At 41.9% G+C, this 13098-nt stretch overlaps 1 protein-coding gene across 10 annotated transcripts in view; it reads right to left on the bottom strand.

The window, feature by feature from the left end:
• Positions 1 to 13098, bottom strand: part of mapk10 (mitogen-activated protein kinase 10) — a 53517-nt gene that overhangs the window by 19612 nt on the left and 20807 nt on the right. For 8 of the 10 annotated variants that reach the window (XM_030436136.1, XM_030436131.1, XM_030436133.1 and 5 more), the window contains exons 3-8: positions 11447 to 11616; positions 7058 to 7187; positions 6157 to 6215; positions 4005 to 4143; positions 2163 to 2328; positions 1328 to 1399 (exon numbers count right to left, since the gene is read on the bottom strand). In XM_030436136.1, the coding sequence (XP_030291996.1) occupies positions 1328 to 1399; positions 2163 to 2328; positions 4005 to 4143; positions 6157 to 6215; positions 7058 to 7187; positions 11447 to 11616 (736 nt within the window). The remainder of the gene's footprint in view (positions 1 to 1327; positions 1400 to 2162; positions 2329 to 4004; positions 4144 to 6156; positions 6216 to 7057; positions 7188 to 11446; positions 11617 to 13098) is intronic. The other 2 variants (XM_030436132.1, XM_030436134.1) reach the window with 1 other exon arrangement.

Here is a 13098-nt window from a genome sequence, read left to right as displayed (position 1 = left end):
CCTATGAAAACACGTTTCAGAAGCAAACACACAGCTCTCCCTGCTCATGTGTGCCGACTTATTTTCTGCCATTCAGTCCACAGTTGCTACATTTAGCTCAGGACAGCCATTTCAACTGAAATACCGACAGAGTCTTGGCGCTCCGTCCCTCCGAGAACGCGGTGCTCTAAATAACCAAATGGTATATTCCAAGCATCCTGTTGACGAGCAGTCCGGTTCGTGCCAGATTGCACCCTGGTGCTCGGAGAGGCTGTTTACGAACGCTCGCTCGGTTAGACACCAACATGCTGACAGTTTATACCCAACCGGGCCTGTAATCCTGAATTTTACCACTGCATGTCGCATATGACTCCGCTGTCAGCATCAAAATAATAGATAAAATAAGACTTCAGCTGAGTGTGGCTACAAAATACAGCTCGTAACGATAATGAGCTGAAGCATAACCTGCACCAACTAATCACTGATCAGCGTTCGGAGCTGAGCTAATCAATATCCGCAGGTTCCTGCTAACTAGCCACATGCTGCTAGTTCCCTTCACCTAGCAGTTAGCACAAAATCAACCCCAACCCCAACTTAGCCTACACCTGTAACTTTAAAACTTTGCTCACGCTGCCAACTGAGTTCAAATAAGCCACTAATAGCAGATGCTCAACAGATTAATTATTCATTATTATTCACTGGATGCTTAATATTTCTGACTCATGTGTGGGCACCCTCAGATGGCAAGACGCGCCTCACGTGTGCACACATGTGCGCCCGCTCAGCATGGGGGACTGTTTATCCAAATCAATCCCTGCTGAAAGAAAGCGTCGTCTCTGGGATGCACTTACAGCTCGCACACAGCAGGAGAACGCACCAGGTAGCATTTTGGAAAACACTCTTAAATATTCGGAGACAGAGAGAGGGGAGAGCGTGCCTCTGCCAAAATACGAGGCTGAATGAAGCGTAAGACTCAGACGTGCTAACTTGCAGATTTACGATGCTTAAAAGTGTTAAAAGGAGATCAGTCGGAATGGTTACGGACACGTGTTACAAGGCAGCCAAATATTGTGAGTGTGGTTTAGTTCAGCTCAGAAACATACAGAGAACATCAGGCCAGGCACATCAGGTGATCTTCAAAGTGAATGTAACCACTAAAGGTAAAATAATCAAACTAAAGTGAGGGGTATGACATTGACACTTGAAACCCAAAATGGATGGTGGCATTTAAAAACAAAGAATGATTGATTTCCATTATGTGCAGCAACAAAAAAGACCCACTTCTAAATAATAATTTAAAAAAAAACTGTTACCATTAGATAACGTCGCTGTGTGTTAACAAGGATACAGTCCCGGCCAGGGAAGAGGATTTTGTGGCGCACCATTTCTCCCATAATGCACCCCACCGACCATATATCCACTGCACGCGAAGAGGTGAGCAAAAGAAAAAGAGAGGAAGGCAAAAAAGGTTAGTGTTAGACACGTCAAGCTTTCTGGGCTGAAGAAGAGGAGCAGTGATTAGATACTAGCTGTTATTCAGTCGAAGGAGACGTAATTAGTGAGGAGCGTAAACTGGAATGAGATGCAGACAAAGACGGAGAGGAGACGAAGAGCCTTAGAGGGACTAACTAGCGGCAGCAGAAGTCAAAAGCCCCCGAGCCAACAGGCTTCCATCCATGGGAGGAATACGGCTAATGAGTCATAACTCTTCAGCTGGCGTTCCGTCACATGTCTGATGTTCTGGGGGCTTTTAATCAGTGACTCATACCTCCGACACTTCAATTCACTTAAGCTCATTTGCAAAGTGCGACTCGACCGGAGGATTTCAAAGACTTCCATGCGGGGTCGTTACTGGTTAACACATGTAATTTCTTCATTTTTTCCTCTGATCATTATCCCCATGAAAAGACGAAACAATATTTTTTTTTGCCGCAGTAAGAAGCTCCCGCTGTTCTCCTGCAGGTAAGTCATCGAGTCCCGCCGGTTTAAAGCACATTACGTACAGCTTGCACAGACGTGCTGTTGCGGTAATGTAATTCACTTCGTTAAACTGACTTTGACAACAGGTAGCTGTGAGCTTCCTCTCTGCATCGACCTTTAGTTTCCCCTCTTTACTGCCACCACGAGAAATTAGGTCTTAATATTATCTCCAATTAACACACTCAGTTATCATGAATTCTCACCGTTCTCTTTGTATCCCATGCCCAGGATAACCTCTGGGGCTCTGTAGTATCTAGTCACCACATAAGGGGTCATCATGAAGCTGGTCCCCGCGGTCCTGGCCAGACCAAAGTCCAGGATCTTCAGGGTGCAGTCTGACTTCACCACTATATTGCTTGGTTTGAGGTCCTGGAGACAGGAAAGAGCAGGTTTTAATGGATAGTCTCTTTAGGAAATGGAAACACTTGCTTTTTCTCCAAGAGACGGATTAAATGATCAATACCACCTTCATATACGGTTGCTAAACAGGAACTTTGCTGACTTTCCACCAGCTTTGTATCACTACAATGTCGGGAGTTTATGCAACTGAACAAACATGACATGAAACTCTTGGATCGAGTGAAGGGCGTCTCACCAAAATCAGATCAGGATTCTGTTACCACACCGTCAGAAACATATTTCAGCATGCTGTTTAGCTGCAATTGCAGCTGGAAGTGGCCGCCATATTATTTATTTTCTATTTCTTGCCTCAAAAGTTTTTATAATCACATTTCAGTTTAATTTTTAATCTGTTGTTTGTTACCAGCTGACCACTTATTTACTTTCTTGTTTCGAAACAAACTCTGTGTCATAGTTTGGGTTTCAAATGTGTCACTTTTCATTTCCTGTCTTTGTCTGTTTCCCCGTCCTTTTTCTGTGTACACCAGTGACTCATTGGTTAATCACTGCCTGTGTATTCAAGTCTGTGTTTTCCCCTCACTCTCCGTTGGTTCGTCTGTTTGACAAACACTTTGTTGGTTTGTTTTTGCAGGGAGTTTGGTTATTTGCTCTTGGATTACTCTCAAATGCGATACTCAGAGCCAACACCCGAGCAGAGCCCAACTGGCAATACGTCACCCATCAGCGGGAGTGTTTATGGGTCCAGTGTGGCACAGTGCATTCTGGGTGCTGCAGTTTTTCTTCCTCTTGAGAGAAAAGGCAATGCCACAGCCATTTTTTCTCTGTTTTCTCTGGTCATGTAGCAGCACATTTTAAAAATATTTGCAACTCTCTACTGCATAGATACCCCAGTTTTATGAAAGTCCAATTACTCCACTGGTGAAATAGTTATTGTTTTAATTACTGTATTGTTAGCTTTAGCTTAGACACCGTAGGAAACTGCTAGCCTGTCCAAAGGTGACAAAATACATGTGCCAGCACCGCTAAGGCTCAGTTACTATCATGTCATATCTTTTTGCTCAATCCATCCAAAAAAACAATTTTCACAGGGGGTTATGTGCAAGTTTTACTCTTCCAGACATTTTGACATTTTTCCCCAATAGTTCATTTTAATCAGAACTCCCTGAGACTGTAAGTAATAATCTAACTTTTTTCTTTTTCTCCCAGTCAGGAATTGGGATTCCTCCTTCAGTGTACCATCACCCACAGCTGACCTGAGGTGGGTGTAAAAGGCCATGTGTTCCCTCCAATTAAACAGCCATTGAGGAGCTTCACTGGGAAGACTTAACACATGTTATATCCCCTGGATCCTATTTCCCTTTGTCTGGGTGCTCTGTCCGATCAGTCAAATCTTGTGTTGCACTGACAAGGACATGATCGCTCTCAGTCTTCCCATCCTGTTAACACTGCCAACTGTGTTGGCCGGGACAGCCAGCAAAGCCAGCTGGACGCACCAGGGATTAAACCCTGCTCACTGCAGTGTTTTCTCTGTGCCACCTGGGTGCCCCTAATTACCAAATGGATGACCAAGGTGAGGTCAAGGTTTATGACAAGTCTACTGATGTTAATCTACAAGCTGCCTACAACACAATTTAAACTGTATTTAGTAGTTAAACAATACATTTCGGATATGTTGTGTTTCTTACCCTGTGAATAATGCCGGCTGAGTGCAGATGTTTGATACCACACAACATCTGGTAGAGCAGGTAGGACATTCTCTCGTGGTCCAGCTCCATCTGAATCACCTGGCACAAGTTGGCATCCATCAGCTCCATCACTAGGTACCTGAGAAAAGATGTTATTGTCTCATGAGAGGTTGACAGAGTTATCGGATACACTGAGCAAAACATATCCGAAAAACGTCAATTCAACGCCTCTGTCAAACGTTAAGAGGACGTCTCCTGAGGAGCCAGACCGAAAGCTGTGTGATGTTGTTTCTGCACATGTCTCTAAACTTCACTCCTGACGTCCGAGCGACACCTTTACAGGGTTCAAAATGAGTGTTTTTATGACACATGTCATGGTTTGATTGGTTATTTTCTGTTTTATGTTGAACATTTATCCTCATGTGTCAAGATTTACTCCCCACTTCCTGTATTTGTCTGTTTTCCCTTTTTCTGTTTCATGTGTTCATTGCCCTTGTGTATGTAAGTCTGTGTTTTTCCTTTACTCTTTGTTGGTTCCTCGGTGTCTCCTGTGCTCCTGTGCCTGTTCCCAGGTCCTTGTGTGTCCTCTGGTTTCTCTTCAGTTTTGTATTTCTCTTTAGCTTTTTGCTTCTTTCCTTCACTTTGCCTGCCTCTCGTTGTTTGCATTTTGGATTCTGGATTCTGGACTTTGGATCACTTTTTGTTGTTCAACCTGTCTTCCTCTGTGTCTGCATTTGGGTCCTCGCCATTTTACAAATCACAAAAACATAATTTTAGAGATTTTCTTAACTTCAATTACAGACGTCCAATTTTTCTTGGACTTACTTTAGCAGAAGAGACAGTGTGGAATCAAACCTCCAGCCTCAACCTCAATACAAGGGACAGGTACTCAACCAGGTGAGCTACCAGACATCCTCCAGCTTCACTTTTTTTTAATCAATCAATACCTTTATTTGTCCCCAGAGGGGCAATTTGTTTTGCAGCAATAGGAGCACACAAAATACAAAAAACAACAAACAAAAATAACAACAAATACACATATACACATAACATAATAGAGAAGATTATGCACAAACCTAATAAATAATGTATATAAAATACTGAAATCAACTCTGTTTAAGAAAATTACTCAAGTTAAAAGGATATTCTTTTCAATCATAATAATCAATTGTTTCAATTTATTCAATATAACTGATTCCAGTGAAGGCAGCTTTACTCATGTTTTAGAAAGTGTTTTTTCAGGTTTCAGGTTTCTAAAAAAGACTCCAATCTGATTTCATGGTTTGTCATCCAAACTTGTAACAATAGCCTGATAGTAAATGAAGGCAGGATGGTACTCAGATGATCATAAAGGACTTTTGAAATCAATCATTACGATTAAAGAAGTGAAGCTGGAGGGATCCAAGGTAGCACACCTGGTTGAGTGTCTGCTCTGTGAACTGAGGTCGAGGTTGGAGGTTTAACTTGTCTTTCGCTGAAGTGAGTCCAAGAAGGACATGACAAAAACCTGAATTTTTATCTGCAAGAAGCTTCCTTTTGGATGACTGTTATTTAGGTTGAAAAAATGTCTAAATTTGTGTCATAAAAAACTTCCACTTGGAGCCTAAAGGCGTCACTTGGACATCAATAGTGAGGATTCACATGATGTCTAAAAAATAAGTCACAAAACTTTAATTCTAGCTCCTCGACGGACGTCTTCCAAACCTTCAACAGAGACATTGATTTGGCATCTCTTGAATAGGGTTTGCTTATTGGCATGGGTTGTTCGACATTTGAAGACTTAGCTGTCCACTGGAACGACTCAGTGAGATTCACAAACTGAGCGTTCGTTAGCCCTACTACCATTTCTGACTGAAGAATGAAAGGTGCCACAAAGACACAGGAATCCCTCACATTAGACTCTCATTCGTCATTCAGTATGAGAACAGGATACAATCAGCAGCTTCAGATTACACTACAGTACTTTCACTGACGACAGTCCAGCGGTTCAGTTCTCACTACTGCAGGTGTAAAAGAGAAATAGTCACATTAATAAAATCTGTCCCCTTTCTTTTGTCAAGTGGAGAAGTGGCCTCCCTTCGCCTGCTACGTGAGCTAAATTAATATTAGTCATGGAAATGTGATTATGCAAAGAAGGGTTTAATATACTCACACATCCTGGAATTCCTCTAATGATTTCTGTGGTGTGAAGACATTTAATAAACTGATAATCTGAAAGAGAGAAGAGCATGGAGAGGATCAATGTACAGCAGAGGACGGGTGTCATGGTTTGAGCATTGGTTTGGTTGTTTTATTTTGAAGTTCTGTCCTCATGTGCCCTGTTTTGCTTTTCATTTCCTCCCTTTGTCTGTTCTCACGTCCTGTGTTTTCACACCCTGTGTTTTATCACTTAATCATCCCTTGTGTACTTCAGTCCTTGTCTTCCCCTCTCTCCTTGTCATGTCATCTGTTCTGTTTTGCCCTTGTGTTCCTGCGTCTCCTGTCCCATTATCCAATCGTGTTTCCAGTTTTTGGTTCCTGATTCCTCGCGTTATTTCTGGTTTCTGCTTTGTTTCTGCTTCCTTTTGCTGCAATTTTTCTTTTTCTCATAAAAGCTCACTTATCGTCGAGTTACTTTGCCTGTGTGTCTGCATTTGGGTCCCCTTTGTGTAAACCCGACAAACGGGAAGACGAGTCTGTAATGACCCTGATGAAGGACACTGCTGAGCGAGAGACGGACTTAACCAAATAAGTGAGTTGGAACAAAGGAGCGTGGATAAATGTGGAGGAGAGGAAAAGTAGACAGAGAAGAAGAAAAGAGGACAAACTGCGGCACTGGAGATTACATTCATGCCTCGGAGTGCTCTCTGTTTCACTCTCCTGCCAGTTCGGTACATTTCTGGAGGCATGGAATTTAGCACGGTCACAACATTGCAGTCGCTCGTCTCCGCTTTGTAGCGAAGGGATTTATCGAGAACCGAAAATAGACAGTGACTGGGTTAAAACTCCATTCTGACAATGGATGCATTCTCCCTTCTTCCTGCCCCTCTTCCCCCCTCGGCTGAGTCACTTACATTTTTGTGATTGACACATTTCATGAGCACCAGTTCCCGGTATGCCCTCTTGGCATGGGTCTGGTTCTGGAAGGGTCTGCTCAGCTTCTTGATGGCCACATTTCTGTCCAGGACAGCATCGTAGCCCGCACTGCAGAAGAAGAAAAAAAAAACAAAAGAAAAGTGGACAATTTTTAGTATTCAGAGCCGGGTGAATCACGCTGTGTGTGATTGCATGACCTTGTGACAATCCACCCTGAAAGTCATCGGTCACAAAAAAAACTAAAGGATTATTTTTCACTTCTCCGAGCAAACAGAGACTCACGGAAATAGATGACGGATGACTTTGTGTTTCAACTTATAATTTAGTCTGGGAAGCCATTTTCTCCAGGGGTATTTTCACGAAGAAGAAAAACATCAAAATCATATTCAGACATTTTGGGGAATTCACTTATTCCCTTTTTGCAGAGACTCAGATCAAATCCGATATTAAAGGTCAGAAATTGTAGAAAGTAAGATTTATTTGTCTTTTTTTTTAGGAATAATTAGCAACAAAGTAGGTCTAGGTGCAATATAATAGTGGCTGCTGTGTGGAACTGGCCATGCCTTGTTCTTGTTCTTGCCCTTGTCTCAACACCTCAAAGTCCTGGTCTTGTCCGGTCTCGGTTAAGTGGTCTTGGCTACAACATAAACTGCACCTTCAAACAAGCCGTCAGGTCTTTCGTAACATTGTGAAGTCAAAATTTTCAGTCACGACCTTCAGCACAGCCGTAGTTGCAAAAACACCATCAGAGCTGATGAGGAAACATGGTGCATGCTCAGGCCTGTGAGAGCGGGCCAATCAGAGCAGACTGGCCTTTGAAATTGAGTGAATAGAGGAGCTGCGGTGATGGACAGTATTAGACACAAAATAAGTATTTTCTTTCATTCCACTCACAATATTTCAGATCCTACAGCGTATCATAAACACTAACTTACTTTCTTATTGTTTGTATGAAATATTTATATGCTTTTATTTCACTATAGTCTAGTGAATAAGAGGCTGAAATGTAAGTTATGTATTGTTTCTTCTTCCACGAAATGGCTCAACCCACTCTCGAGGTCATTACAGCTGAATGAGTTCTTTGCCTGCTCAACACATCCCAACCCCTGAGAACCTGTGGGAGTTTATCTCTTTGTGTAGATTTACTTTTGCTTTCACTGAAAGCAGTATGGGAAAAAAAAAAAAAACAGCCATAAAGGTGTCATACGCATCACATTCTAAGCTACACCTCCGACTTTACCTCTTCTGACAAATTCTCCCTCGAAAGTGCAACAAATTGAGTTTTCGGGGCATCAGCATTCAGGCGCGCTGCAACCCTAATGAAGACGACGATGACGCCGTGTGTGGGTTTTTGTGTACGGCTGGGTTGGATACACTGCGGGGTTCGTCGTGTCTCTGGAGACTGCGGGGCCAGGGATGGTGTGTGTGACCATGGAAACAGCGGAGCCTTCATAAAAGCATTGATCCAATGGGGATTTGAGCCTGTCATCACTTTTTTTCACTGCTGAGTGAAAGATGATGTCATGACCAGCTAAACTACTTAAAGCCTTCATCCCTCCTAAGATGTTTCTGAAAGCTCATCCTGACCGAGCACGTGAGTCATGAGGGCATGGAGATGCGTGCAGATTGTCGGATGGTGGATGCGGGCGACAGCGCTGGCGGGGCGAGTCCGAGCTGAGTCAAGTTTTCCGCTGTAACCATGTTCTCAGGCTTTACGGGGCCAAGTGTCTCCTGATTGCATAAGAAAGGCAGATACTGTACTCGCTGTTGATTGCTTTTGGACTGCGCCCTGCTCGGATGTATTGTATTTTCCTCTGCGTGCAGTCAGCTGTCGTATGTCGTAACTGTTAGCAGACAGGAATTTGACTGTGTGAGCAAAATCAGGCGGACGTTTGTGTGCAGTAGATGTGATTACGTCATCCACTCGGAGAGGCTAATGCATGGTAATCACCACATTGTGACAAAACCATTCTTCCGTCATAAACACACGCCACGGTGTTGTCGCGTGTCGTCGACGTGCTGGTTAACATCTAAATGAGACTATTTCAAAGCGTGCCCCGTCTGATCTCTGTAATCAGGAGGATATTATATCAATCTTCGGGGGTCTTATGTGGTTTGGATGTGGTAATGCCATCACCGTATGACAGCAGATGACAGCTGGGGGCAGAGCCAAGCAGCACACAGCAGAGCAGGTTCAATTAGATTTGCACTGTCTCCCTGCCATCCGCATCTCTACAATATCCTTCAAATGGGCACAGTCCCAGCATTAGCAGTTGCAGCCTGCCCAAGCTCCTTTGCAAATGCACAAAATTGCTTTGGAGCGGAAGGGGAGAAGGGCCGAGGGCATGGGAAGCAAAGGACGGACAATGAAGGAGGGCGAGCGGAGGGCAGGGGGGTTTAGAGCGCTGAGAGCCAGAGATCGTTCAAACTATACATAAGAAGCTTAAACATGCCGACGCGGGTCATCACAGGGAGGATCTCCGCGGCAGGTATATCAGCGCGCCGACACTGCATTAACATAAATGTAACTTATAGACGCGTCTGGTGGAGGAAGACTGTAAGATGCATTCCTTTAAGTGGAGCCTTGGCAGTGGTTCCACCGCATTCTGACAGGGCAGGCGTGAGACGAATTACAATGAATGCGAGTTCTCCCTGCAATCTGGATTAAGGATTCACTTAAGTGCCCATCCTGTCAGGCCCTTATGGCTCGCACATCCATATTCCGAACAGATATGTCATCAGCTCACAGCGCTGGAGAGGTTATGAGGGAATGTAGTGAATCCGATAACACAAGATAACAAGTGGCTCCACATTTATGACAAAAATCCTGATTCCTCTACTTAATATAGTGATTGTTTTAAGCATATGTATGAACAGTGTTGACACAATTTTAATCAATCTTTTTAATTGATAGTTAGTTTCCTTAACTATTAATAATGTATTAAATACAGTGTGTTCAGTATCTTTCAATTAAAAACGGTTTTAACCGGTGATTTGATCAATGTTTGGTGCAAAATCAGAGGAGGCCGTATGAGGAGTTAAGACAGATGAAGTAAACAACAAAGTTACTGAAATGATGAACTTAATGACACAAAACATTTTAATCATGGAACTCCCATCTGTCGCTATTCAGCAACTGGCACAACAAAATCCAAACGCATACTGAGGCTACTGGATAAATTGATAAAAATTCCATTTTTTGTGTATTATATTTTCATGTATTTGACGAGCGAGTATTTATGACATCAGCTAGGATAACATTCCTAGCTGATGCTATGACAGTTAATCAAAGAAGCAGCATCCATTATCTTTATCTATATCTTTAATACCGAATGAATACAACAACTTTATTAGGCCTGTTATGAACTTCAGTCCCCTCGATCTAGAAGGTGGCGGTAACACATCCACATCCACACACACAAGGTCGTTCATTATGGTGGATTTTAAATTGGTGCATCACACCACCGCAACTTTAACATACTATCCATGTTCAAATGAATGTGAGGACCGAGATTGTCATTGAAACGTCTTGATTTGGTCTGAATGAGACCTTAGTGTGACAGGAAACAGATGCATTTCTTAGTTTTGTGCTCCGCTTCAAAAGGGTCCATTAATCAGTCAGCAAGTCCGTCTGTCAATCAGTCGGGCAATCACTTGAAATTTAAATTCGGCAAAATGATGAAGACACGAAGAGTTTATTCTGCTTTGTAACTGCTGGAGTGCAGCGATTTTCCTTCATTCAAATTTTGGGGAGACAAACACGTTGCGACCTCAATCGGCTAAAACCCAATCATAACTCATTTTTTTGTGTCTCTTGACTGATTATAATTTGGATTAAAGGCTTGTCGAACCTGTTGAATTGAAAATAAAAAAACTACCAGCATCACAAACATGAGCTTTGCCCTTTACGGAGAACCACTTCCAGTTTGACCACAGAATAAAAACCCCAAATATGTCCTTTAAAGAAATAAATATCAGACAACTGATTATCTATTTTCCTTCATCCCAACACGTCTGCAAAGATGAGTCACATGGTTGCATGCTGTGATTACAGATGTTGTGATTGGTCAGGCATGAAGGCGCCGCATGAGGGTTTTCTGGAGAACTGAAAATACGACTTCCCAGTTGCCAATTTACAGCATTTTTAATCACGGAAACTTGCCTGAAATTACATTTTGCATCCCTCACACAACAGTGAAAAAACAATTAAGCGGAGATTCTCCTCCCTTAATAAAGCCCCACAGCAATAAACTACAAGACAATTAAAAAAAACAACCAGCTAAATGAGATAATTAAACATTAAATGCAGCATAAAAAAAACACATCAAGTAGTGTGATATGATGCAAAACAGGACATAAAAACTTACCAGACGATTCCCTGAGCCCCAGAGCCGATGGGCTTTAAATTCTGGTAACGTTTTAAAACTGTGAAGGTGGAGTCTCCCACTTCCACACTGTAGAACTGGTTGTCCACTTTGCTTTTGCTCATGTTGTAATGTTTGGCAATATATGACACATCCACTTGTTTTCCAAAACCCTGCATGAAGCGAACACATGAGAAAATCTGTGTTAGTGATGATGAAGAAAGATTTATGTGTTTACTTACCTGGCAGGTAATAAAACAACATTTAAATTGTACATTTATTAGATAAAAAAAGGAACCATCATAACTGAGCAAGTATGGAGGACTGAATTGCCTAACCCATCGTATTATAAATAAATGTGGGCATTAATTAATTTTTAAAAAGGTGACATTTTAAGTTTTAAATGGTTTTTTTTTATGTATGTTTTTATGTATTCTTTTGCAGATTGCAAAGGGTTAGAGAGGATAGAGGAAAGGATAGAGAAATACATATGTCAATAAATACATAAAAAAATGAATAAATAGATAGATGAAAATGGAAAACATAAATGAGAAATACATTAAAATAAATAAATAAAGGATTTAATAAAAATATGAATTAATACATTTTATAAATGAGTTAATACCCACATTTATTTTTGATATCATGTTTTGATTTAATCAGAAATTCATTCTTTATAGTAACCATGTATTTAATTCTTTATTCATTTGTTATTTTGGCGGTTTCAGTCCTCCATAAATTAGTTCAAAGTTGACAGGTAAAAAATTCTCGTCTCTGCAGTTTTAATAATTGACAATTTACAAAAACATCCTGTCTGAAGCTGTTATGTTGTAGCTGCCAAATCATATTTCTGTTGCTGCAAATATTGGGGAAAGAAAACAGTATGAGAAACCTTTGTTTGTCATCAAAATAAAACATATTGCATCATCTATGTTATGAGGCACCATATTTAGCTTCTGTGTGTGTGTGTGTGTGTGTGTGTGTGTGTGTGCGTGTGTGTGTGTGTGTGTGTGGGATAGGGGCTCACTGGTAAGGAAAGGACGGGACAAACAGTACAGTTGAGTTTACACTTTACACTGTTTCCATGCAGAACTGTAAACTCTGTAACAGCCACTTAATGACAACAGTGCCACTAATGTCCTTACTGTACTAACAGGGGGTTAAAGACGTCACTCCTTTATGAACGTGCTCACAATAATCAGGCTATAATTACTTGGGCAGAGCAGTCGAACAAATGGTGCCGCAAACAAAAATATCAGTTAATTACAGACTGGGTAATTACAACACAGCTCACAGACCAAACAAAGCTGCGTATCACTGAGGGCCACGAGCTGGAAACCCTTCCCACAAACGCCATGAAAAATTAATACATGTGAGGTAATGCATTTAAATCCAACATGGTCGGCAGGGCATCCGAATCTATGATCGAGTTATTTTCAATACGCTGGCCTGCAGCCTTCTCGGGACCGGAAGAGGCTATCAAACATCGAGCCACACATGCATGTGTAACGCACACGTCCCATGCAGAGCGTCTTAATAACATGAGCGACGGTGGAATCGCCTGTAGCAAAGATGTAGACGGCACGGTTTATGAAATGACATCCCCACAGGAGTTTTTCATTTACAACCCAAGAGGTGACGGGTGATTACGCTTC

The sequence above is a fragment of the Sparus aurata genome, chromosome 12, assembly GCF_900880675.1.
Source record: "Sparus aurata chromosome 12, fSpaAur1.1, whole genome shotgun sequence".
In the NCBI taxonomy this organism is placed as follows: Eukaryota; Metazoa; Chordata; class Actinopteri; order Spariformes; family Sparidae; genus Sparus; species Sparus aurata.
Note: the sequence above shows the minus strand (reverse complement) of the source record. Positions and strands in the feature narration are given on the sequence as shown.